This window comes from Oryzias latipes, chromosome 15 (genome assembly GCF_002234675.1).
Source record: "Oryzias latipes chromosome 15, ASM223467v1".
NCBI lineage: Eukaryota > Metazoa > Chordata > Actinopteri > Beloniformes > Adrianichthyidae > Oryzias > Oryzias latipes.
Genome location: NC_019873.2, coordinates 26,090,235 through 26,116,857, shown reverse-complemented (window position 1 = coordinate 26,116,857; position 26,623 = coordinate 26,090,235). Strand labels below are relative to the sequence as shown.

The 26,623-nt window shown below is 42.1% G+C and overlaps 1 protein-coding gene across 2 annotated transcripts; it reads left to right on the top strand.

Moving 5' to 3' along the window:
- Positions 1 to 3,382: 3,382 nt before the first annotated feature.
- foxn2 (forkhead box N2) lies at positions 3,383 to 25,041 on the top strand. Of its 2 annotated transcripts, XM_023963154.1 has the most exons (6): positions 3,384 to 3,534; positions 17,330 to 17,907; positions 19,293 to 19,417; positions 19,584 to 19,633; positions 20,267 to 20,335; positions 21,945 to 25,041. In XM_023963154.1, exons 2-6 carry the CDS (start codon positions 17,344 to 17,346, stop codon positions 22,367 to 22,369), a joined length of 1,233 nt encoding a protein of 410 aa, XP_023818922.1. In that variant the 5' UTR covers positions 3,384 to 3,534; positions 17,330 to 17,343; the 3' UTR covers positions 22,370 to 25,041. The 2 variants fall into 2 exon arrangements, with proteins under 2 accessions (XP_023818923.1, XP_023818922.1); XM_023963155.1 differs by lacking the exon at positions 20,267 to 20,335 and having other exon boundaries at positions 3,383 to 3,534.
- The last annotated feature ends 1,582 nt before the right edge of the window (positions 25,042 to 26,623 follow it).

Here is a 26,623-nt window from a genome sequence, read left to right as displayed (position 1 = left end):
GGTCGTTTGGTCTCATCTGACCACGGCTCCTTTCTCCCAATCACTCTCTAAATCATGAAGGTGTGCATTGGCAAACTTCAGGTGGGCCTGCATGTGCCTACTTTAGCTGGGCTAATTTGCAAGTTCTGAAAAGTAGCATTAGTACGGTACTACCAACGGTTTTATTTGTGACTGTGGTTCCAGCTGTTTTGAGATCATCAACTAACTACTGTCATGGTGTTTTAGGCCAGTTTCTCACTGTTCTAATGATCATGGAAACCCCCACCAGGTCAGATCTGGTTTGGAGCCCCAGACCTTAAGGTGGATTGATTGTGTCCCCTCACCCTCCAGATTCTTGCTGATGGTTTTGTAGTCCATTCTGGTCTTGTTGAGGTCTACAATCTTCTCCCATAAATCCATTTAAAGCTCTTTAGTTTCATGTTGGAGAGTTTGGAGTCTGACTGATGGACTGATTCTGTGGACAGGTGTCTTTATACAGGTGATTAGTTCAAACAGGTTGATTAAGAGACTGTGAACCAGAACTATTAATGGTTACTTGGGGATCACAAACTTCATTCCATCAATGAAATTCAAATATATAGTGTACCTCCTAATTTTCTTTGTGATTTTATATCTCTCCACTGTTCCAATAAACCTTCCATTAGGATGACAGACTGTCAATTTCTTTCTAGGTGAGCAAACCCACAAAATCAGCAAGGGATCAGATACTTATTTCCTCCACTGTCCATCTGTGCAGAATGAACAACGAATAGACTTTTTTTGTTTTTGTTTAGCAGGAAGAGATTTTCTGTTGGAATTTAATTTACTGAGACCGTTTACAATCCTTAACTATCTGTGTACCAAAGTGTGTGTTCCTGTTCCAGAGGCAGCAGTTGTAAGGCACGACAAAGGCAGGAGCACTGAGTGAACGAGGAGCAGCATACAAACAAAGGTAGTCCTTAATAGAGAGTTTTATGATCTCCAGACCTGCTGAAATGGTGTTGTGCGTGTGCAGCGGCTCTTATCGGCTCTGTGGCAGCGGGGCAGGGGGAGAGTGAGAGCTTCCACACTCGCGATCAGTAAAAATGGTCTGATTCATTTTCCGCATGAGAGGGTCTCACAGGGGCGGCATCAGACCAGCCAGTCCACACAGATTTATGGACCATTAAAGCAGCAGGCCTCCTGACCACGATGCCACTACAGCTGGCAGCTAAGACACACTGCACCCTCACTCATGCCTGGCCACTGCTCTCCATCACAGGCTGGCGTATTCATTGTCCATCCCTTCATCAGCACCACTTTTTCAGCCCAGCGTGAATTGCTCTCTTACTGCTCCAATCTGCTTCATTCTTTTTGTTTTTATAAGTCCCCAACTTTCCCGCAATTGACCTGTTTTCTGCATCTTTCATGTCACCAAAAGGACGACATCCTTCATTAACTTCGACAGATGTAGCGATTCCTTTTGAACGATCCGATTCGCTGACCTAAAATGGATCCAGGACACCTTTAGCCAAAAATGTAGCCAGTAGGACTCGGAAATAAACACCTGGGTACTGAACAGTGCAGGTGAGATTTTCCAGATTCCTCGTATATCTTGAGATAATCAAGCGTAAATTACATATGTGTACAAACAAACATGTTAACAAGAATTGAGGGCAAATCAGTTCACGTTTTAGTTTCCTAAAGGTCAGCCCACTGTTGTTTTTTTTTACTACATCAAAATAATACAAATCATTAGAACATTCTAGCACGTGTTTGGTCACATGTCTTTGCTAAAGTCAAAGTGTTTCCACACATTGGACTGATCATTCTTTGCTGCCATCACATGTGTTTTTCTGCTGTGATAGCACTTTTTTACGTTATAGTAAAATAGAGCTACTGTGCCTCAATCCAAATGAAATATTACCAAATCAGTTGTATTTGATTTATTTCACTTTGAAACAATTTTAGCGGTTGATCCAGGCAGAGAGATCTGGTTGGATTGTAGAAATACAAATCGATTAAGTCATAATTAACTGTTATATCCCTATGAACTGTAGATGCAAAGTGTTGTAGATATGTCAAAGTGCTCCCATGAAAACATCTTGTGGTGCTCTCTGTTTTGCAGTTTTCTGATCAGATTAGTAGCACCACGAACAACCAAACATGAGGGCTCTGTCTTTTTAAAGCAACCTCAATCAGCTGTTTCCGTGGTGATTAATGCATCTTTTCCTCCTCGCTCCCATTTGCCAGCTTTTCAACTTCATCATCCCTAGGTGTGATACTGGAATGAAAAGTGGGGCAGAATCTATGCTGCTTGTGGCCCTAAGAATAGCTCAGTGCGTAATAAAATGATGCAATAGGAACCTGAGCTAAAGCTCCGAAACATGAATGAATGGATTGATGAATAACGTTTGTTTTTTTTAATCAATTTGCCCTGTTGAGCAAAAGGACCCTGCACAGACGGAATCCATGCACAGTCAAAAAGCCAACCACAATCAATCACATTGGTAATTTTGACATAAAAAACACCACACGCCTAGCCTGTTTGTCCGGTTAAAGGAAGGGGGAAGAGCAACGTGCGCATTGACATTGACGCAGAAGTATTTAAAGCACTGCAGCATGGCAGGTACTTGGGTTTCAAAGAAAACAGAGAGGCTATTAGATCAGTTGAGAGGGCCGCTCGTGTGCACCCATGAAATGGAGTGGCTGGGATGTGTGGATGGGTAGCACCATCATGTGAAAGTTACAGTTTGGTGTGGAATCAGTCGGCCGAGCAGGAAAGCTCCAGACATCCAGCCAAGGAGGCAAGACCCACCGAACAGGTTTCTCCAGCCACAAGTTCACTTGAAGAAGCACGTTACTACTCTAAATTAAAGTGTTTTGAAGTTACCCCTTTCACTCAGCCGTGAATTTTTATTTCAGAAGTTGAGTAAATCACTTTTCCTTTTCTGCATGGCTGAGGAAAACCCATTTTGTGTCTGTAGTGTGTCCAAGGGTCTTGAATTGTGGCTCAGTCTAGGAGGGGCCCAGCTGAGGGTCCACTATCGTCCTGAGGCTGGGTGTGGTGACACATGCCTTCTCTCCGCCCCGAGGTGTTTGTGCACCCTTGTCCTGAATACGCGCGAGCGTGCTTGTGGGACCTGTCCTGTCCGGCTTCAACTACCCAAACACCCCAGTAAACATTCGTGCACACATTTACTTCTGTTTTTAACAAATCTAATTTAATAATTAGAAATACAAGTAAAAAAAAACACCTTGCGTCCTGTAGCTCGTTCCATAAAACTGAAAGAACACCGCACAGTGCAGAATTGGATGGCGTGCGCGTTCACGGCAGCCCCGGCGCTGCGGCAGTTGCCAGGGGAGATAGGAGGGGAGGGGTTTTGATTGGCTGAAGTGGAGCTGTTGCCATGACGACGCGGAGGGGTTTGGTAGCGTTGCCGTGCGCTGTGTGATCTGCGCGCTGCGTGTATGGAGGAAGCAGCTGCTGATCTGATCTCTGACATTGTGAGACAGACATCTGAATAAACGGCGCGCGGACGTGTCTTTAATCACCGGGACACGTCTTGAATGATTGTAAGTATCTAACTTTTATTTATTTGGTTGTCTTTTTTTGTTTTTTGGTAATGAATTTCGTTTTGAACGCGTCGGGCAGGAAGCTGGCAGCGCTCGGAAGAAGCTAAAAGTAAAATTGGTCAAGTGACTTTGCTTAGAGAGGAGCCAGCATGGCAGAACGAGCGACAGCATGTGGTCAGCTAGCTTATGTTAATGTGACTTTTCTGTGTCACACACCGAAAGTTACCCGGAGCCTTTGACGGAGCCTCAAAAAATATATGCATTTATTTCGACACACGGCTACCACATTTATTCAGAATAAAATTCTGTTTATGCTAAAGCTAGCGGTCTGACTCGCCGCGCGCCTGCTAAAGCTACTCTGTCGTCACGGTAAACTATGTCAGAGCTGAGAACCAAACTCACCTAAGGGTTAAGAAGACTCATAACTAACCAAGTATAGGTTCTGTCTCAACGAGTATCGGGAAATACGCAAGACTCTGCGTCATCATGGGAAACTTTGTAGTCTTTGTTGTGCTACTCTTGTGGTTGCTTGTGAGGCAAACAAAAATCCATTTAGTTTTTATTATAAAAGTCCTCTTTTTTTTAGCACTCTTTGTTTTCACTTTTTAAAATATATCATTAAATGAACAGGTTGATTGTTCCGTGTTAGACGGATTCCCCCTTTAAACCTCCCAATAAATGATAGAATATTTTCTGGTATTTATAGACGGAAACAGAGGTTAGGAGGTGCGCTGTGGAGCTAAGCACATGCTGGAATGGATTATCACAAGATTGTCCCAGATACTGTGCTCTAAAAACAATGTCAGAGTGTAGGAAAAAAAAAATCTGTCTGCTTCTGTTGACTATGCTGAATCAGTGTTCATATGTTGGATTGTGAGTATGAATCTGTATTTTATAGGTCAGTTCTTAAGCAATTGAGATATTTTTTACCAGTTGAATTATGGGTAATATGCTGATCCCATCAGAATTTGGGTTGAAAATGATTGCTGGTTTGGTTTGAGCTATTATTATCTAAGGTTTGTCTTTTTTAGAGCAGATTTTAGGTTTTGGTTTTGGAGATGAAGTTGTTGTTTTTAACTCACCCCACCCCCTCCTTCCAGTCTGCCAATCAAATCAATGGATTGGTTGAGTAAATTAAGGTCTGCCATCGCTGCGGTCATCTGATCTCGCCAAAGATTGGTGGCTAAAGGACAGAAATGTGTTGCCACACTGCACATTCAACCAGTTTTCTTTATGTTTAACACACAAAAAATAATCCATCTATGGTTGTTTCTTGCGAGACTTGTTTACCAATGTGAAAACATGTGATCAATACGCCAAACCCAAGCAAACGTCTTTAGCCATTATTGGATTTTTCATTTTGTTTTTCTTATGTTTAAACATGACTTTCCAGCTACGAATATGAATGAAGTGATCTCAACAGAATTCTCCCTCTTGCGGGTGGCAGTTGTTGATGCCTCGGTTGATAAATGGAGGGCTAAAGAGCCAGGAGTTGAAGAGTCAAAGAGTCTGACAGTTTTAGCCTGACAATATTTTATCGGTAACATTTCCATGGTAGGTGAAGACATCTGGTTGTGTGTTAGCATGTAGCTTCTCAGAGCCACATTTGAATGAGTGCACACCAGCATCCAAAGTGCAAATGTGTTTGCTTCCTAGAATAGACAAGGGTATGGTAACTACTGACTTCACAGCTATAAATAAGACTTGCTGTAACCCAGTAAAGAGGTTGTGATGTGAAATGGCTTTTATCCCCACAGTGATGTAAAGCACATTTATTGGTTGAAGAAAAGTTTTTACCTGTTGGTTTGGAGACTCCAAACAAAAGCTGTGATACTTCTTGTTTTGAGGTTGTTTCCTAACTCAGACATACGGTTCAGTTTTTCACACTTTGTGGTCACCATGCTTTGCATTTATAAGGATCTCTGACTGAGAACGTTATGCAGATTTTTAAACAGAAATATATGTCCAGAAAATTGGTTGCTGCACGGTGCACAGATGAGATTTTTGTTTTGCAATCAGGATGGAAAATGTCAGAATGTTGACCAATTTGTTTTTTAATTCACTGCCTCAATATTCAAATTTTAACTGCACCACAATGGTTCTTGATCACGCAATTGGAGTATCAGAAACTGGCAATGAAGAGTCATTCTGGTCAGATCCATCTCAAGGTCTGCACATTCATTTTATGATTTTTATAAAGTCATAAAAGTGATTTTTCAGGAGTCACTATAATGTTCCACTGTACTGTAATGATGACAGCTGTATTGGATATGGAAGTGTGAAAATACTATTGAAGATTGACATGTCTGCACCGTCCTGAATTACTGGTAGAAAAACATCTCAGTAGGGAAGTGTTTAATCATGTTACTGTGACCCTCTGTCCTGCAAGAGTGGCACACCATCAGCAGTTTGAAATGGTCTCTCTGTGTTATCAGTCTTATCGCAGAGCTGTGTACTCTGACCCAGAGCAAACGAAAGGCTGAAATCTCCTGGTAGATGTATGACTGACTGGAACATGGACTTCACCACAAAAGCTGATCCGTGAGACTCATAGCTTCAAAGTTTGTCTCAACAAAACCTTAAAATGTACTGTTCTTTAAAACACCCCAAATACCAGTTTGTGGTTAACAGTTTTATTTGTTGGATTTTAAAAAGCCCTAAAATTATATTAATGTTGGCAGCAGGGATCTAAATTAACACTTGCTAGCCCACCAAAGTAGAAATAATAAAAAAAAAACGCACTCGCCCAAGTGGCAATAAAGATCATCTTTAAAAAATGCTTCAGGTCGTCTAGCAGGTTTGAGCGCTAACATCACATTTTCCATGATGGTTTCACTTGACGTTTCATCCTTTTGCGTACTGATGTTGGCGTACTTTGGTAAAAGTGCACCAAAATGGTGCTATGGTTTAACGTTAGGAAGACAGACAAGCTAACGAAGTAAACGACTTATATGACCAGGATGAATAAGGAAGTGATACAAGGGAAAAGAGGACGTTTAGTTCAAAACAGCTTTGTGGTTGCATATGGCTGTTTTTTTCAACCAAGAAAACAACATCGTTCACTGAAAGGACTGTTGAATTTATGCAAAAAAACAAAACAAAAAACAACATATTCACATTTAGCTAGGAAATTCTAAAAGACAAAACCAGGAGATTCTCTGTGACAATAAACACTAAGAGACAAAAGGAACTGAAACTGCTCTGAAACTCACGAGTCTGATGAGAACTCTCGAGATATAGGATTGTGTTGGATAAACGAGAAATTAAGATAAATTACATTTTAAGGCAGTTGATATTTTACATCAGCAAGTTCTGTTTCAAGTCTAAAATTAAATGTCTAATATTTTAACACTAAACAGTTTCTCTTTATTGCAATAAGATATATATTTTTTAATCTGAATGATTTGAAATAACCGTTGAAATGAGGACTTGCATGTTTTTACTCAAAGCCTGAGTGTGCTGGAGGCTTTTGTAATCTACCAGCCATGTGGCTGGTAATCAAAAAAGTTTACTGGTTGTCAAAATAAGGAAGTTCCGGCTTTGCTGAAGTAACCAGTTTTTGTGGCCTTCTGGTAGTACTTCACTTTAATAAAAAAAAAAAAAAGTGATTTATATGGACCAGAAAAGTTGGTTTCATGAGACCTAAGTAGGATTTCAAGGTAAACAGTCCTTTTTTTTACCTGAGTTTCTAATTCTTGAGCTTCACGTTTCTCTGTTGCCCATCAGGCAGGTGTTTGCTGGATGATTCTTTTTTTGAATATCCTGATAGACCCGGTGTGATCGTTACAGCAGGGACATCCCCTGAAGTCTGCAGACATTTCTGCTCCGTAATGAGCACGAAAGGCAGCTCTGAATTTGAGTTGCAAATGCACAGCAGCCTCTGATGAGATGCCCTGTTTCCCTTTCTCTGGTTGTATTTTTGTGTTTCTGTGTTGATGTTGCCTCAATGGAAGCAACAGTTTCCTTGATTGGAGGAAAGGAAAAGGCGAGCAGGGCTGCGTCCTGTGACACAATGGGTCTTTGTCTCGTCCCTGTTGGCTGGATTAACAGGATTTATTTAATTAATTTCATGATATAAAACAAACAGAAAAGCTTGTGTTCAAACAATCACCTAGAATGAAGAAACGCTACAATACAGCAGCAAGTTGGTGTAGTTCTTAGCCCTGCCTCTTAGATTCACCTTTGAAACTTGCACCACTGCAGAACAGTGAAGCATTTCATTTTACCCCTTCAAAAGTTAGATTAGAGGAGAAAATTAACATTTTATTATTGGAAAAGACAGATGTTGGGTTAGTATGCGAGAATTGGACCGAGTGAGAGTGAGACGTCACCCACTTCCTTCTGGCTTCAACCATATGAACTCAATTCTGCCGCCATTTTTTTTTTTTGCGTCATCATGTTGGAGCAACGTCAGTAAGGAATGATTATTACGAGCCGGTCTGAGTCAGCATTTCTATGGCAACCACTCTCGCCCATCAAGATTGAGCTTGTCGGAAGTCTACACCCCTACCACTTGAAAGCCGGTTACAAGAAATCTGTCAATGAAACATTTTAAACGTTTGATGTGAGAGCAGATACTTGGTCGAGGCGTCTGATTGGCCAGTTTATAACTTGAATAACTTGCACTACAGACAAAAATATCATGAAAAATAAAGAGAATGATCAAGAACACGTTTAAAAAAAGGTAGCAGAGCAAGAATGGTTATTCTGACATATATATATTGACTGAGTCAGTGGGATGTTGACTTCTTGGAGCCACTGGGTACTTCCTGTTGGAGCTGTTGACTGTATATAGGAAGAGATGGAATGACCCCTCCTCCTTCGCATTCCAAACAGGAAGTGCCTGCTGGCTCCTGATTGGAGTGCGCAAAATTTTTTTTGAGGTGGGGGACCATTCTGTGTGGAGTTTGCGTGTTCTCCCCGTGCATGCGTGGGTTTTTCTCCGGGGACTACGGCTGCCTCCCACCATCCAAACACATGCTTCATAGGTTAATTGGTGTCTCTAAACTGTCCATAGGTGTGAATGCAAGTGTGTTTGGGGTGTGTGATTTGTGGCCTTGTGACAGACTGGCGACCTGTCCAGGATGTCCCCTGTCTGCGCTCACGCGTGGCCTGGATAGGCTCCAGCAGCCCCGTGACCCCGAAAGGGACATAAACGGGTTTGGAAGATGAATGAATGAATGAATTGTTGAGGGAATCAGATGCCTCAATAAAAGTAGGTGGTCTCATGTTAAAATGTTCGATTGACAGATTTTATGTAGCCCTCTTTCAAGTGTAAGGGGTGTGGACTTCCAAAAAGCTCCCTCCTGATTAGAGAGAGTGGTTGCCATAGAAACGATGACTCAGATTGACTTGGGGCAAGCATTGTTTACTGACGACGTCTGGCTCCAACATGGTGGAGTCTATTTTTGTAAAAAAAAAAAATGGCAACTGAACTGACTTCATTTTACTGGAGCTGGAAGTAAATCTTTTTCTGAGTGATGTCACACTTGTTCAGCTTCTCAGATAGAGTCAGTGTTCATTTTTAATCTTGAATAAATATTTCTACCTACGGTTTCAGCTCTTTTTCCTTATTTGCCTTATATTTGCTTTGCTTAGAGACAGGCTGATTTGTGATCTGCTAACAGGAGGATGCAGGAATGGAGATCTGTTGAACCGATGTAGCACAAAAGAAAAACAGTCATTAGATTACAAAGTGGTATAGATATTTTAACTCCATTGTAAAATTCTATCACAGTTACTATGGTTGTGAGCACACAACATCTCCAAAAAAGTTTAATATTTATGTTTACTTCTGTTCTATGCACATTCATCATGTCCTGTGTGCCTTTTTTACAGACTGTAAGTGCAGCTGTGCAAAATACATTTTTTTCAATGGAGGAAATTATCTGTTAGCTTTGAGCTCAAGAGAATTGGTAACCCGTTGACTTTAACCTTCAGTTAGTAAAATAATACTGAGAGCTTCATTTTGCCAATGACCGGTCAAAGCAATCTGCATCTTTTTGTTTGTCTCGATCCGGGATAATTAACGAGAGTTTGGTGGTTGCATTAGGGTGATGAAGCGGCTACCATTCAGCTGCAACCATGAACATTAGTAAATATGGATCTGAGTATTGCAATGAGTCCTCATTTCTTTGAAATCCAACACTCTAACACTTCAAGCTAAAAAAAAAAAAAACGTTTCTAACTATAAATGATAGATATAAACATTTTGGCTAATCTTCAGGTATTCCTCAATAGTGAGTTTGGATTCAATTTACTTTGGATTAATTTGCTTTTTTTCATTCTTTACCTCTTTTAAGTTTATTTTAAAGTTTCCTCCTGGTGCGTTCTTTACTTATTTACTACTTTTTTCATTTTTTCATTTAAGAAACCATCCACATCATTGATGTCGTTACCTGTGAGCCTTGACATGAATAACAGCAATGACTCACTTTCAAGTGATGTGCTCTTCTAGTTTCAAACGTAAAAATTAAGGTATTGCTTTCAGTCAGGCCCTGTTTATGTGTCTTTATCAGTTCAGATCAATAAAAGAAGAAAATGCAGCCAAAGACGTAGTGGTCCAAAAACCTTCAAACCGCTGTGACTGAGGCACATGAATATACACGCACAAACTCACCTTCTTAGGTGTTTCAATACTTTAACAAATGTGGAAGGTAATCTCAAACCTGAACCTTCTCAGGGAACATTCCTTTGAGGGCTTACGGTCAAATCTAGCTGGACTTTAGGACGCGTTCAACATGCAAAGCCCTTAGATGTTTGTTGTTTACAGGCAGTTGAGGCTGTTGTGTACTATCTCGGTAAACGTTGGTACCCTGAATTTAAAGACGCACTCAAAGAGATAAGGTTTCAGTTTTGGTTGGGGGGCTGGCGTGTACTTTGGAAGGCCTTGCCTCTGTTTGCACTTTAAGTGTTGTCTTGTGTGTTTTGAAGTTGCTGAATAAGGGTAATGCCACCGAGGTGGGTGAACAGAAGCAGTTCTTGTAATCTAAGCTACTTATTTGTGGAATTTGCATCTCTGCGTCAGTAAAAAAGTCTACTGTTTTGGTGCAAACTGGGCTGGATTCTCTTTGAAGGGTCTGAAGTTGTTTTCTGAAAATGAACTTCCTCAACAGGCAGGAGGTGTTTCCTTCCCTCCCAGTCCCCTGTTTGAAACAGCCAGTCGAATACTGAGCACTTTGGAAACATGACTAGACCATAAACAACTGCTCCTTTGTACGAGCTGAGTGTGGGGCCAGTTGTAATGCGGTGTGAGAGCATTTTCATTTGCTTTCACCTCGTGCACTGAGTAAACTGTTTACATATAGCAAAGAGTTTTACTTGAAAATCCACTATTCTGGCTTTTTAATTTTTTTTCTTACTAACTTTTACCTGAATGGATACTTAGTGGTATCTAATTGCATAATTTGAACCACGTGTGAAGTAAAAGCTTGGGGTCAGTCAGCTGCTTTCCTCTGAAACAGTCTATTCCACTGTATTCCTTCCTGCCTTTGTCTCATTCACTTTAATAGAGCTCCAACCAGACTGGGTAGTCATCTAAATATCAGTTAGGGTGTCAAATAACAACCGTCACCACAAGGGCTTGTGACACACCTTTGTGTAACTGGTTTGTGTCAACTGATTGTGTGAATTTTGTGTGAGGAGGGCGTGGTGTGTGTACACAGCCTCCATGTTGTTTTATCCCGAATATTTGGTGATCTGAACATGTGGATTGCAGAATGAAAAGGGGTTTTCTTTTTTCTCTTTGGAGCGGTTCTTCATGACGGCCGGGTGCTCCGTGACATTCGGCTGGACGGCTGCCGTTCCCACTGCTCTTTGTCAGACAGGTTTTTTGGAGTACAGCAGCAGACTGCTGGCCTCAGCATTTTCCGCCTGTATTGATCCCCCCCCCCCCCCACACACACACATTAGCTCTGTCTTCATGCACAGACATGAGCACAATAGCTTCCCTTACAACATCGGCTGCTGTGGCAACTGAATCCTGATCATGAGATTGACTCCAGGAAAACGAATACAAGCAAAAAAAAAAAAAAAAAAAAAAACTGCCATCATCTCAACTCCTGGATTTGTCTCTTGCATTTACCTCCATGTGTCTTTGTGTATATCTGAATAGGTAAGTGCTTAACAGCATAAAGGAGCTGTTTGAAATGGGGGGGAATGTGCGGCAGCACCTGCCGTTCGGCCGTCTGTTTGCACATGAATATGATGAGGCGGGCGTGCGGGACTATTTTAACTTGTAGATGAGGCATCAGGTCAGCACCATTGCATTTTCAAGGATGAGCAGCAGTCAACAGGCCAGTTTGCCTTATTACACACCCCCCCCCCCCCCCCAACTCACTAGTGCCCTATTATTATTTTTTCTCAGGCGCCTCCCTGTGATGTGTTCTTAGATATGACTGGCATTGTGAAAAAAGGCAGAAGTGATGGACCAGATGTAGTCCTGGTAAAAGATCTCCCTGATCCCCCTGACAACTGGAGCCCCACCCCTTCATGTTTAGTATTGTCCAGAAGCCCCAAATGTCCTCAGTAGATCCAAAAATGACTTAATTCAATAGTATGCAGTGGTTGGAACGGGAGATATTCAAGAATTTGGCATTACTGGTAGTGGGGAGGATATTTGCCGTGATGATGCACAGATTTCTCATTTATCCGGATTAAAATGATATTAAAAAATCTAAATTCTTAAAGGTTCTAAGGCTTCATGGGTCTAGCAAAGATGTTAAAGCAAACTTTGGTTAAATATCATCTCTGAGCCGTAAAACTTAGTTTACAGGCCAGGGTTCGTGGCCTGTCGAAGTAGGAAGGATAATCATTATGGAGGGTTTACAGCTGACTCTCCAGAACAGTTGTCCACACCTTTCAATTAAACGGCTGGCTGGAATCACATCCATGTTCAGCCACACCTGTGCAGATCTGTGTTTAGCTGTGACATCACTGTTTGTCATCAGAAAACAGCATTCTCTGTTGGCTAGGTCAGATAAACATTAGGGATGCTACGATGCACTTTTTTTCACCATTCGGTTCAAACTTTACCTGTTTGATGCTTGAAACGGTGACTTAATGGTATGCAGTCAGGATACAACGATCCGCTTTCCCCACAGTTCAGTTCACTGTTGTAACATACGATTGGGTTTTAAACCCAGAATTGTGGCGTCCATAATAAATATAATCTACTCAATAGGCTTATTTATTTTGTTTGCACATACAGCTCTGGTGCTTTTCATTAAGTTGGTTTATCTGAAACGGATGAACAATGTCACTTTAAAGACTCCTTATTGCTTATAAACGGTTAATTAGATCTGAATCCGATTCACAGCTTCCACAACTAAATGATTTCCAATTAAGCAACTGTAAATTTTAATCTTTTCTAGAGATTACTTCTTGTTAAAGAACCAGACAACACAAAATATGTCAAACATTTTGAGCATTGGTTGTAAGACCCCATATATTTTATGGAGGCAGCTGATTGGTCAATTTATGACTTGAATAACTTGTACTACAAACCTAATATTATTTTTAAACATTCGGATTATAAAGAACGAAAAAGGTAGCAGAGTAAGATTAGTTATACTGACAAATATAAATAAAAGACTATGGGATTTTGGGTTCTTGGGGCCAGCGGAGACTTCCTGTTAGGAACCCCAGGGGGGAGGAGTCATTGAGTCCAGTTGTCATAATATACAGTTGATGGTTTTTGCTAAAACCTATTTAAGAAAGTTCTTTAGAGGAAAATCTAATTTTAAATCATGTTTTCAATTTGAAGATTATTTCATCTTTGATGAAATAATTCTTTGTTTTAATCCCTCGTAGATTTAAATGTCTTTTTCAATAAAATATTCCTGCCCACTGTGGAAAACTATAGACTGTACTCTGTACTCCTGTAAATGAAATCAGGGAGTGAACCTGTCATGTCAGAGCTTATATGTGTTCTTGGCTTTAGCAGAGATGTTTCTTTTTTTTTTTACATAAATGGGCAGTCCTCGTGTTGCCTAACAAATCTGATTGCTCCACTTTGCTGAGAGCTGTGATTCATCTTAGACGGTGGATAACTTGCTCAGCCCACCACCACCACCCAGCCACTCTGTGTCTTTGTCTCTCTGAATTGTCTGCTTACATTTTTCTCTGTTTAGCTTTGTCTTTTCACAAATTAATCTAATCCGCTGCCTTTTCTTATGTTTGAGCTGTCTTTCCCTTTGCCGTCAGCAGGGAAAGCTCATTCACTTACTTCCTAAATGTTGCTTGGAAACAGCATTTTTTTTTTCTTTTTCTAATTCGGTGAAGATAAGTCTCTCATACGCAGGGCGGGTTTTTCCTGTTCCTCTCTCTGACGTGCTATGGCAGATTTACCTCCAAAACGGTTCAAACCACCCTCGACTTTGACCCAGTTCCCATAATAGAGTTGAAATAGACGTGCCTTTCTGCCACACGAGACACCTTTACCTCTCCCACCTTCACTCAGACCTCCTCCGAGCCGAGACATCTGCCGTTCGGGACGCCGCTACGGCAGGAGCGTTCCCTTACAGGGGGCGCTTCTCTCTGTCAGCCGCCATGGGTTACTTATTTTTTCATACTGACTCTTCTTTGTAGGATTTCTGATTGTAATTGAAAGGACAGCCTGGTTGCCATGGTGACGCCCAGGACATAAAGCTTGTTGTGAGCTGAGACAAAGTGTGAGCTCTTTATTCCGCTGATCTTTCAAAGCAGGATGCAAAACCCCTGCTTGTTTATGTTCTAGAGAGTTTGTCAGGTTTTATATTTTTAGATGAGAAATGATCTGTTCTGTTAAAAAATGTACGTGAAAGCAAATACTCTCTGGATAATTGATTTTAAGCTAAAGAGAAAGCTCTGAATTACCCAAAATAATGTCAGTTGGGAGGATTTTCTATCTGATTTTATCAAAATGAAATAAAATTGCTGTTCATTACTGTTCAAATCAAGTTTAAAACATAATTTTCTTTTTAAATAGTGTTTTGTACTTATCTATTATGACACTTGTTATGCTAAAACCTATCAAACTGATAATAGTAATATTTTTATTTGTAAACACTATTATTTGACCATTTTCCATATCAAAATTTGAATTCTGGTTTGTGTTGACATTGTTTCAATTTTATTTATATAGTTCAACATCTTCACACCAGTAATTGTACAAAACATCAAATCAGTTATAAAAAGTTAATAGCTGATTGCTAAACTAAACTAAACAGACTGAGCTAAAGTGTATTTTTTTTACATGAACTGGAAAGAATGGGGGTTTTTGTTCACTCAGGATTAAGTTTTGTGCTGATATGTGACGTGTACAAGTCAACGCACGAACGTTACACACATTTAGCCTCTTTCATTGGGGGTTAGCAGCTTATGATGTGAAATTTAGAAAGCGTTAGAATCCACACAACTCCCACCAGACACTCTCTCTTGATTCAAACAGGTTTTTATATGTTTGGTAAAGTGCTTCTGCTGCTATAACCCAAACCCAAAACATCATCAACAGGCAAAAAACTGCCTCAAGTCTGCATGGACCCAAAGGAAATGAATGAATGACCCCTTCCCCCCAAATGATGACATCATAGTGGGAGACGCCGTTAAAAAAAATGAATGGGGCTCAAACATGATTTCAAAACATGGGGTTTAGTCTAAGATATCCAGGGGAGATTTTACAATTTTTATGAGATGGCAGCAGGGCCCAAAGCTTGGTGGCCATTTTGAGGCAACGTGTGACGTTTGGTAATTTTTCACGTTTTCGCACAATATGGGAAAACATTTGTTCAAGCGATCTTCACTAAATTCTACACACACACACACTGCCAGCTAAAGTCTACGACCGTAGACGTCTGAAGATTTCTTGACCTTTGACCTCAGAAAGAAAAAAAAAATCCCCTTTAGTACCTTCTACAAATTTAAAGTCCTCAAAGAGATTTTGATCTATCGCCTCCTAACTCCTCAAAAATAATTGGGAAGCTACTTCTGAAAAATGATTGGTTTTAAAATGTTTAGATTCTTTACGGCATTGGCGTGTGAGCTTGCAAAAATGGCGTTCCACTGTTTATGGAACATTTTTCACTGGAATATTGTGAAAACTTCATACATGAATCCTTGGTTCAAGCTAAGCAAAACGAACATATGAGGAATGTGGGCGTGGTCAACACAAAGAAAGTCTACTTCAAAAAGCTGCTTTAAGCCTGCTTTAGAATGAGTTTTTACAATGATTTATAACAGGAAGTGGAGTTGTATGTGCTCCTCCTACATGTGTGTTTTTTTACTGTTTAAGTTACCATGTTGATTCACAGGTGGTGTTAATCTAAAGTGTTCTTGTTAAAGTAATAAGTGTACTTGAGGGGAATTCGTTCATGCCGGCGTATTGAGTTTCTTTGTGCTGTTAAATGGCTGATATCTCCTGGGGTTGAAGCCTCTTTATACTACTTAATCTGACATGGAATAAATTGAGACTTGATCCTCGCCGAATGCAGATCAGCCTTTAAGGGCCATCGGCGGCCTAAGACGCTGGCTTTCCACTCATTCCTGCAGAGGCTGGACTCTCTCGTGCTCATTTCCACATAACGAGCTGCTGGGTCTTGACTGTAGTGTGGTGGCAGCTTAGAAGTGGATTCTTAAGTCAGTTTAGTTGCTCTTGAGGATCTCCTCAAAGGTTCTTGATTCGAGTCAAGAGGAGGGACAGTTTAAGGCCAAGCCGGGGGGGGGGGCTATGACAAGAGGAGAAGCCTTTAAGATCAACTTTTTCCTTGGAGGGCAAGACTTGGTGAGGTGAAAATGTATTAGGGCCAACCAATCATCGTTTAAAAACATTAAATGCAAATTAACTATTTATTGAAGATTATTGTGACACTTTTTATTCCTTGTCATAGAACGAAATTGAATATCTAAATACATTGGAACATCTGTCTGGAAAAGAAAAATACATTAAATCTGGTTCTCATAAAGTGGTAAATTTCATTAAATGCTCTCAATAGATTTCTAAATGTAAATCATGCAAATGAACAAATAAATCCGTGTACGTCATGATTTTCCTCGTCCAAGCTGCCATTTGGCTCCAAACTCTACAGCTGGATGACTCCAATATTGCCTGCCAGTTTTTGTTGGCCTGCTAATGTTAGGTTGGTTTTTGAGAGGGGCTGTAAGCTAGCGGTAGTGCATGTAAACAAAGGAATGATGGGAAATGAAAACCGGCTCACTTCACGCCAACAGTCACAACGCAAAGACGAATTTCTGCAGAAACTATGTCAACGACACAGGTTTTTAAAAATATTGCCTATAGACTGTATATTTATGATTAAAAGATGACTGTGAACACTTTGAAAATAGATCACAAGACGACTGGAGTGGGACTTTGAGGCTCTTCACTCACGTTCGTGTCATCGTCAGCTCCTCCCAAAAATAATTAGCAACTGAGTGGGGTCTGTTTTGTGTTTTTGCTGCAGGCTAATGAAAAATATTTAAAGTCCACTCCTTTTCCCCATGTGTCTCATTACCACAACGTGACCAGTGGCACCTCCCACTGTCAACTTTCTCTTTTTATGATTTACTGTCCACATTTTAGAAAAGTGTCACAGACGGGTCCTGCAACAGTCTTGCCGCAGGTTTACAATGGCTAATAATGGAATTTAGCCAATCAAAATCAAGAAATTGTACACAACGTTGTTAGAAAGTATTATTGATTTTATGACAGGAGCCTGCAGGCCGGTGGAAATCTGAATGCAGGTCCACCGCTTTAAGAGAACCGTTTCTTTAGTGTTAGTTAACTTTAGTGTTGCTAACTCTATCTTTTCTCTCTCTGCAGACCTCTTTGAATTAATGGGTCCAATCACTGGGATGTCACCAGATAAAAAAACGGAGATTCCGGGTATGCAAGATGAGCGGACAGGACTCAGAGGTGGCTGTGGCGTGGGAACGCTGCCCGAGGCCGAATGTGCCTCCAGTCCGCTGGCAACAAGTGTGGATCGAGCTGGCGGGACGGAGGACGAAGAGCTAACCAACCTCAACTGGCTCCACGAGAACTTACTGCAGAACTTTACACTGGGGGGCCCTGAGGCTCAGCCGAGTGGCAGCCCTCTCTTTGACATAGAAGGAGACTACGGGTCGAGCCAGGGCCCGTCGTCGTCCTCCTCATCTTCGTCACACGGCAGAGGCAGGGAGAGGGACTCGCTGAAGTCGAAACCCCCTTTCTCGTTCTCCCTGCTCATCTACATGGCCATCGAGCAGTCTCCCAGCAAATCCCTGCCCGTGAAAGAAATCTACGGCTGGATCCTCGAGCACTTCCCCTATTTCTCCAACGCCCCCACCGGCTGGAAAAACTCTGTTCGTCACAACTTGTCTCTCAACAAATGCTTCCGCAAGGTCGACAGGAGTTTGGGAAAGGTAGGTCAGCAAGAGGGCGGATCGTTTTCACGCACTTCCTGTTCATTTTGGGGGTAGGAAATGTGCACCGGTGGGCCAAAGGCTTGGGTCCCGGATTGAAGCAGTGCTGCAAGCGCCTCTGACTTTGCGGCGATAAAAGTGGAATCCAGTCAAGGTTACAGATGTTCTTGTGAGGGAAAAAGCAAACACAGCAAACTACAAACAAAGGACATTATCTCCTGAAGCTCTTTAAGGTAGAGCAGCTGTGTCACCCTGGGGGGAGCATCACTGAGTTGAACTTGACCGCAGGAAGAGCACAAAGTTTACTTTAAGAGCAGAAAACCAGCAATTTGTCTACTGTCAGATGCGCCCCCTCATAAAAACGAATGAAATCAGAGTATTCTCCTGTTGCAAAAAGCTTAAAGCACAATCAGGTAATGATAGGAAACACGCTGTGATTTGTTCATTTACTGGCTGGTGGTGATGCTAAATTTACAAACACGTCAACGGGGGTTTGGCTCGGCGGAAACAGCTCATTCACTCCGATCGGCGTGAGAGCACGGCTCCATTCGGCACCTGCCGAAGTGGAGCTGGTTTCCCACCTTGGGAGGGGACGGTTGTTAGGACTCGGAGCAGCAGCGGCGGCGGCGGCAGCGGTGGCGGCAGCCTGCTCAGCATGCAGGTGCACAGCTTGAGCCCTTCGTCTGCTGAGACACCAGCACTAGTTTCACATGACACTGGCTGGTGGTTTCCGTTGCCATGGAGACATTTCCTTCTTCCTGCATCAGAGCTGGTTGGTAATATGAGTCAAGGTTATTCTCCTCCCTCCCTGCTTCGCTCTGCTCTCCCATACACCACCAGCAGATAAAGAGCCACACACTCCTCCTCCCATCACATATTTGTTGTTAAAGCAAAGCTGTCAAACTGTGTGAAGGCTGCTTAAGGATTGATTGTTTTTGTGCTGTTTCTGGAGTTGTATAGCCAGTCTGCAGGTACTACTGTTTGGGCAAAATAGGAGGAAGTTTTTTTGGAAACTTGATTTTGTTCCCTTTTAACAAAATGTGATATTTAAATGTTTATTACTGCTGACGTATGTCTGTCAGAATAAACAAACATGACATCTAGTTGTTATCAGTCAAATAATACATTGGTTTACTAACTTGATTCCCACGTTTCTTAGAATTTGGATTTATTGTTTAACTCTAATGAAGGCATTACCAATAAATGAGGTGTGACACATTCATCACTGGCGTGGAAATGCAGGTTGCAGAGTGGTTCCGCTTCAGCGATGCACGGAGGACCCTGCCGTGCACGAACACTGATATATACGTTTTAGATGCAACGTGAAGCCAAGTGTCTTACAAGTTTGGGTTGTGAGGTCTGACCGAGCCTGCTCTGTCCTGCAGTCCAACGGGAAAGGTTCCCTGTGGTGTGTCGACCCCGAGTACCGCCCAAACTTAATCCAAGCTCTCAAGAAGCAGCACTTCCCAGCCGCATCTGCCTTCTGCACGCCGCCCGCCTCCCCACCCAGGTAACCTGCCATCATCTGTTTTTTAATTTTGGGGGGGGGCGACACTGATATTTAGCGTTAGTTGGCAGATTTTACTAACCTCTGACAAAACTTTCCCTCCCTTTTTATTTTTTTTAACATTTCTTCAATAAAATTTGACTCCACGTGTTTTGTTTACATTCTGCAGTGCCTCTTCACCCCCCCGCCATCTCATTCTACAAGGCTGCTCATTCAAAGGTGAGACGCCAGCGACGTGACCTGCGTTTGTGGCCGTAAACGGGGGGCCTCCCAGCAGAAGTGCATTTTTTTTCCAAGCTTGTGTCTGTGCAGTATTTTGATTATGTTGCCGTTGCACATTTCAGCCCCCGAAACATTCAGCATCGTTTTGTCCTTCAACTCTTGGTTTGATTTGTTTCTTTCAAGTCATCGATGCCTCATGCAGACCATAACATGAAGGGCTTTCATTCGGCGTTTCAGCCCCCACCCCTTCCCTTTCTTGCCTCCTGGATTTGTAACCTTGACGACAAGCAGAGGTTCTGCTGGTGCTCAGTGTTGAGCACTCAGTCTCACTGTAATCATTAATAATTTAGAGCTTCAGAAGTGAGCTACGAGGCTTTCAGACACTTTGTCAGGTCTGAAAAGATCAGATGCACTCTCACCACAAGTGGCTTGAATTTATCCTCTGCTCTGTTTCGGTAAAACCCTCCGCAAAGCCGCTGTGTTCAGGAAGCATCCGCTGGGTCACCTTGTGCCTATTTCCAAAACGACTGAAGGAATCCAGCCCATGCGCTTCAGTCCTAGCAGAGATGCCATTCTAGCATATTTCAGTGTCTTAGGACTGACCATCATGCATGTTCTCTCCTCTTCCAGAGTCTGACATTGATGCTGCCACTGCCATGATGCTCTTAAACTCTGCCCCTGGGCACCACGTTGACCCATGTAAGAGAACCCACTTGCAGGCAGACTGTCACCCACTCTTTTAGCTCTCTGTCTCCTGCCTTTGACATGCCACCCAATCATTGCTTGATTTTTCTTTTTTCAGTTTGTGTGCTTTTGTGTGTCATTTTATGTGTCAGGACAGAATCTGCTGCTTGTTTTGGAGACGATAAGAGTCACTTCTCTCGCTGAGACTGTGTGGTGTTCCCCCACCAGTATTTAATTCTGCTTTCTTCTGCATTCAACCGGCTATTTCTAGACCAGACTTTGGTTGTAGACACTGACTGTATGCGAGAACTGGACCGAGTGAGTGTGACGTCACTCACAGAAAACCATTTACTCTCCTGAAAAGGACTGTCCAGTGCCCTGGATATCACGCAAAGTTTTGTTGACAGAGTTTTGTTTTCATTCTATAACACTGCACTTATTGTGCTTTGAAGGTTTGAACTTTGAGAGTTTGAACAAGAGAGAAAAATTTGCCTGAAAAGTGTATAAAGTGTGTAGTGAGGAGTTTTACAGCCTTAAATGTCTGTAATCCTACCGATAGATTTTACCCATCGGTTATTCATGGAACGCATCCCCCATGATAAACTACTCGGTGCACTAATTCAGGCATTGGTCATTTTTTTCAGGGTGTTTTAATCTACAGATCTAGTGTCCTGGTGAATGTCTGTGAAAAACTAGTGTGCATCGATGCTCACTATATTAGAGAATATAGACCACAATGCATTGCGCTGGAACGGTCAAATTGTATTTCTCTCTTGTAATCAAATCAAACTTTATTTATAATGCACTTTAACTATAAAGGTACAACACAAAGTGCTTTACATTAAAAAAAGAAATCATGTAAAACAAGCACGAAAATTTAAATAAAGCCCCTACTCCGTATACTTACACACAACCCCTCCTACCCCTTTCACACCTCCCACCCCCTAACTGATGGGGACAGACAATGAGAAATGGGCTCATCATCCAGGTTTTCATTGTCCGAACACAGTGGGTTCGCAGTCTTCCTTAAATGTTCATATTTACTACGTTTACTTTTGCAAATGGGTTTAGAAATGTGTCCAAATGACGTTAAAATCCAGGGCTTTGAATAGTCCCGCACCCGATCATCTGGAGGGCCGGTGTCCTGTTTGGCTCCTTATTGGCTAAACACACCTGATCCAGGTAATCAAGAGCAGGTGAGGCAGGATTTTCTGAAAAACCAGCAGGAGGTTGGCCCTCGAGGCCTGAAGTTTAGTTGGGGAGTAGGGAGGGAATTCGGACATAGCCAGTCATTGGTTTAAAACCCATCAATCAAACGTGCTGAATGTTAGACGTTGAAATATTAGGATTAGCCAAGAACGTGAGATTTTGGCTTCTTGGAGCACTTCCTGTTTGAAATGCCAGGGTGGAGGGTTCACTCAGTCCAGTTCCCATGTACAGTCAATGGTTGTAGACAAAACTAAGTAGTGTTTTGTAAGGTCTGTAAGGACAGTCGAACTGCTAGATTCTTTTTTTATCAGTAGGATTTCTTAGCTGTAAATTAGCCAGATGTTGAATTTATGAGAAATCTATAAAGCAAACCTTCTCTTCGTTATGCATACTTATTAGTCTTTGCTTGCTTTAGGTAATTCTGACAGTCCGTTGGACCTCTCCCGGCCAGACTCGGTCTTGGTGAGCAGCGATCCAAAGCAGGACCACAACTACAGCAGCGCCGCCCTGCAGCGCTGCTCCTCCCGTTCTTCCTCATCCTCTTTTTCCTCCATGGACGAAGGTGGCTGCGACCGCAGGCAGTCTTGCCGCGCCGGCAGCGAGGGTTTCCATAGTGACGAGGACTCCGACCTCTGGGACGAGAGAGGCCCCCACCAGACTTCTCGACGTCCTCCCGCCATCAAGTGGCCCATTAGCAAGAAGGCGCGTCGCGAAGTGAAGCCAGAGTTGGATGAGGAGCTGAAAGAAGCGGCGGGCTCCTTGCTGCACTTGGCTGGTATACGCAGCAGCATGGAGGGCTCAAAACACACTGTCAAGAGCACTAAACTAAACCGGAAATAAGGTTATTTTTTTGCCCCTAAGACTCCGGACCCTGTGAGCCCTCACCTCTGACCCCTACCGCGTGTCCCGGTGTGCCTCCTTCTCCTTACCTGATTGTTCATTGGCCATTTTGAGCCTTTTTCTTTTTGTTTGGGAGCTTCTCTGTCCAACAAAACAAATGGCAATAGCATCGTCACACAGGAGAACAAAGCCATATAGAGTAACTCTGGGGACGGGGTGGGTGTTCGGGCCACGGAGAACCATCAAGATACCCATCCAAAAGGATCTGCCCGTTCTGGTCCGATAAGAAGAAGATTTCTCTTAAAGACAAAATGGGATAAAAAGCTGAAAGGTTTTCAACTCACAACGTTGCATGCTTCCTCCTCAAACCTGTATCCTCTTCCAAGTGAATCTATTTATGAAGCGAATGAATGCATGTTTGTAATAGACAAGATCTAACCTCCTGGTGTTATCAGTTTCTCCTCTTTGTGCTTCATTTGATAAAAAAAAAGAAGGAAAAAAAAAAGACGCCACTATTTCAAAAGGAGCTCCAGCTCTGTACCCTCCTCTAGAAAGAGATGCAATAATTCATCCACAACCTTAACTTGTTGTCATTATTTCATGAGAATGCTAGTTAAACTTCACAGTTAGGAGAATGAATGGAGTATTAGTATCATCTCGTAATGCGATACACTTATTACACAGGAGCTGTGGCTCTGTTTCAGGATTAACAAGATATGGGAATAGTATTACTCTGCCACTGCCAAATTTCATTGCACAGTTAGTTTTCTATGTTTTGCCCATTTTTATGCAAACATGTTGTCTTTTTTTTCCGCTCAAAGCCACTTCTCATTCTGCCAAACCCCTTTTTTTGTTGTGCAAACTCTGAGCGTACATTCACGTGTTTGGTGCCAGCCTATGCAAAGTGAACATCTGCCGCGCGTTGTCATAGGTTTCCCTTGTTGTTTTTTTGTGTGTGTGCGTTTATCTTTTGACGACTCCAGCCTAATCCTGAAATGTAGAGGAATAGATGGGCACAAATATGTTTTACTCTTTTTTTTTAAAGAAATGTGGATCCACAGAGCCCGGTGAACATGTGATAGCAGTGAGGCTCCTTGATGCTTGAGGAATTCAAAAATAATGGAGGATCTTGTTTTTCAAATTTTGGCTTGTTTTGTGATCTACTTAGGAAATGACAGATAGTCTGTTGTTGGTTCAACCTGTGGCCAAACTGACGCACAACCTTAAAGGATTGTTGTTGTGGTGATGAGATAGTCAAAGCAAATTAGAGCTACGCGAGAAGCAGAGGACACGCACTGACCCAAATTCTAGCCAGCACCGTTTCACTGCCACTCTTCCGCTTGAACAAAATAAGGAAGCACGCGTTTTCCTCTCAAGCCGGGAAATAGTGTTACGTCGCCGACTGTGTGCAGTTCCCTGACAGGAAGTTGTGAGCCGCTTGTGCACACACCACAACCGCCGCGTGAACTTTAAGACGCTGGGAGCCTGGACGGTCCCGGTATCGCTTCGACTGTCAGTGCCAAACACTTCGGCCGCGGTCGCTGTGGCTCCTGCTGCTGACACGCCCGGTTTGGTGAAAAAAGGAAATGGGAGAAAGAGCGCAGGCAGCGCGGCGACCAAAGCAACCTTTAGGTGGAAACGGCGTCGCTTTAGAGCGGGAATTGTGAAAAAGGATGTTCTCAGCGCTGATGCTGGCATACACTGGTTTTATTTTTGCTGTGAAAACAAGAACAAAATGTTCGTCATCACTTTATTTATGCCTTTAATTTATGGGATTTATGCTCTATCAAACACTGGTCATGTGAAACAAATGGTCAGGCACCTTTATTTTTCTCTACCCTGTGAATTCTTTTATTGACTTTTCTTCATCTATACTTTTTTTTTTTTTTTGTATTTTGCCAATGTTTTTCTTTGTAAGTACCCCCTGTTCCCCAAACATGACATGACTGCCAGCTTCTCTTAATGTTTTGGTTTCTCTTGTTCATCAAACTGGTTAGAAAAGAGATTTTCTTCCTCGTGGTCAGAAGCAGATGGTTTTTTTTTTCTCCTTCCGTCTGAGGCTTTTAATCGTTTTGTTTCATGTCTAAATCATGTTCAGGTGTTTAGTCTGAAACTTCAGATCAGCTGTTGCTCATCACAGGTTCTGACTGCCACTCACAGCTTCCGAGTATTGTTTGGGGGGGGGGGGGGGTGAGTTCGCCGTAAACTGGACGTTACCACATTTGAGCAAAAAGCTGCAGAAGAAACCGCGGAAAGACTGGTAAAGGAACTCGCTCTTTCTGCAGCGTTTGACAGAGTACCATTGGTATCAAAGTGACAGATGTGTGGACGATCTACCTAAACGTTTTGTGGTGCCATGACTTGCACAAATTATAAAAAAGAAAAAAAGAAATTCCTGCCTGCTTCATCGCTCAACAGCTGTTTTTTGGATATTAATTGTGTGATTATGTTGCAGATCCCTATGGGTGTAATAATTCCTGCATTTGACAAAGCTGCCAACCCAGTATCAGTTTGTCTGTTGTCTGCCATGTTCATTGGACTGACACACCTTTTTGGTTTTTGTATCCTAACCTCTGTTGATAAAATGTTTATAAGATTTATTTTCGCCAAAGATATGCAATTGCATTATATATGGTATTACAAAAATATTAATAAATATCCTGTTCTTGTTATTTCTTTCTCTTTTCTTGTCTCAGACTTTTGCAAGTGCCTTCGCTTCTCGTCGGCAGACCACTATAGCTTTATGTTTGATCAATGTTGCCGTCTGCTGTGAAGGTCACAAGATCATCTTTCTTTCCGTTAGAGGTCAGGAGCGTTCGGGTTTCACATAATCCGTGCCTCGGCTGGCCGGTATTTCCCATCGGTTTCTCTGTGTTTTGACTGCGAGCGGCCGCTCTGCCTCACTCTTCCTTTTCTTCCAGCTTGTTTTGAAAGCGGCGACGTGGCAGGCGGCCAGCAGTGCACCTCGCATCAATGTAAATTCCAGGGCTGTGCCGCTGATTGATGCTTCATCAAAAGTGCTAACGACACTCTTTGGCTGTAAGTTAATTAGTCATGGAGGACTGTGGGATGAGCATGGTGTGACCCTGAACAAGGGCTCGTCTGACTAGCCTAAGGCCCACGGGCGCGGGGCTATTGTTCAATAGAGTTCTGTGTGTGTGGACGGCGGCGGGGCTGGGGGGGGGGGGGGGGGGGGGTGTTCTCCCTACTGACTGCCTCAATTCAGCTGGAAATCAGAGCAACATCCCTTCCCCCCCTCCCACATGGCCCTAGCAACCACGCCACGCCGACAGTTGCCAGGCAACCAGACAATGCCGGAGCCACTGGATGTGATGCGCGTGTGACAAGTTTGTGTTTCGCCTGTTTACATTTGTGATTCTGAAGCACAGAAAATAAAAATATATGGATCTATATATATAATGCTGCACTGTAAAAAACAAAAAGAATCCCCAAGAGATTATAATGGATTAGATCAAATTAATCATGTAGGATTTGTGCTATGATGGATGCATTAGCAACATGTCATTTCACTTCGAGTCTAAATGGGGTCATGCGCATTTTAAAGGGAAAGTACAAAAGTATAACCATTTCAATTGGCATAAAAGTATAGATGGGTAAAGTGCAACGTGTTAACATCTAATTAACTTTTGGATTGCGCAATCAAACGGGATTTGATTTGATTTATTGGTTTGTTTCAAGCATCAATGCAGCAGGAGATGACGCAGAGATGGCAAACTCATTTCAGAAATAAAAACCGATTAGACATCAAAGAAAAATGAACAGAACGTCAAAAGAAGAGGCACTGATCTTAACTGTAGTTACTCGGGATCACAAAGATGTTTTAATGCATACAATACATAATTAGGTCACATTGAATATAATGATTATTAACTGAAGTCAAGTGGAATTTAATGGAAAAATACAAAGACACAAACTTGTATGATCTCACCCCTATTGAGTTCTTTCAGTTTATATTTTTGCATAGTTGTCGTCATCCCGTTCTTATGAGACCAAGTGCAGATTTTTTTGTCAAGTGCTTATTGATTATTATCAGAAAATATTCTCTCGTACACGTCATGCATTAGATATGTGCTGGTAGTTTCATACAGTTCAGGTTCCTTTCACGTACATACACTATGACACAAATCACATTTTATATTATATTATTTTATATTATATAATATATTTATAGTATATTAAATAGAAGCCTGCATTGCATTAAAAATAAGATATTTCTGAACTTTCATTCATTAC

Excerpts from the sequence above, each read along its gene's own strand:
- foxn2 (XM_023963154.1), top strand. The coding sequence starts at position 17,344 with ATGGGTCCAATCACTGGGATGTCACCAGATAAAAAAACGGAGATTCCG. Across the intron at positions 19,418-19,583 it reads CCGCCCGCCTCCCCACCCAG|TGCCTCTTCACCCCCCCGCC; the intron begins GTAACCTGCCAT and ends TACATTCTGCAG. Across the intron at positions 20,336-21,944 it reads TGGGCACCACGTTGACCCAT|GTAATTCTGACAGTCCGTTG; the intron begins GTAAGAGAACCC and ends TGCTTGCTTTAG.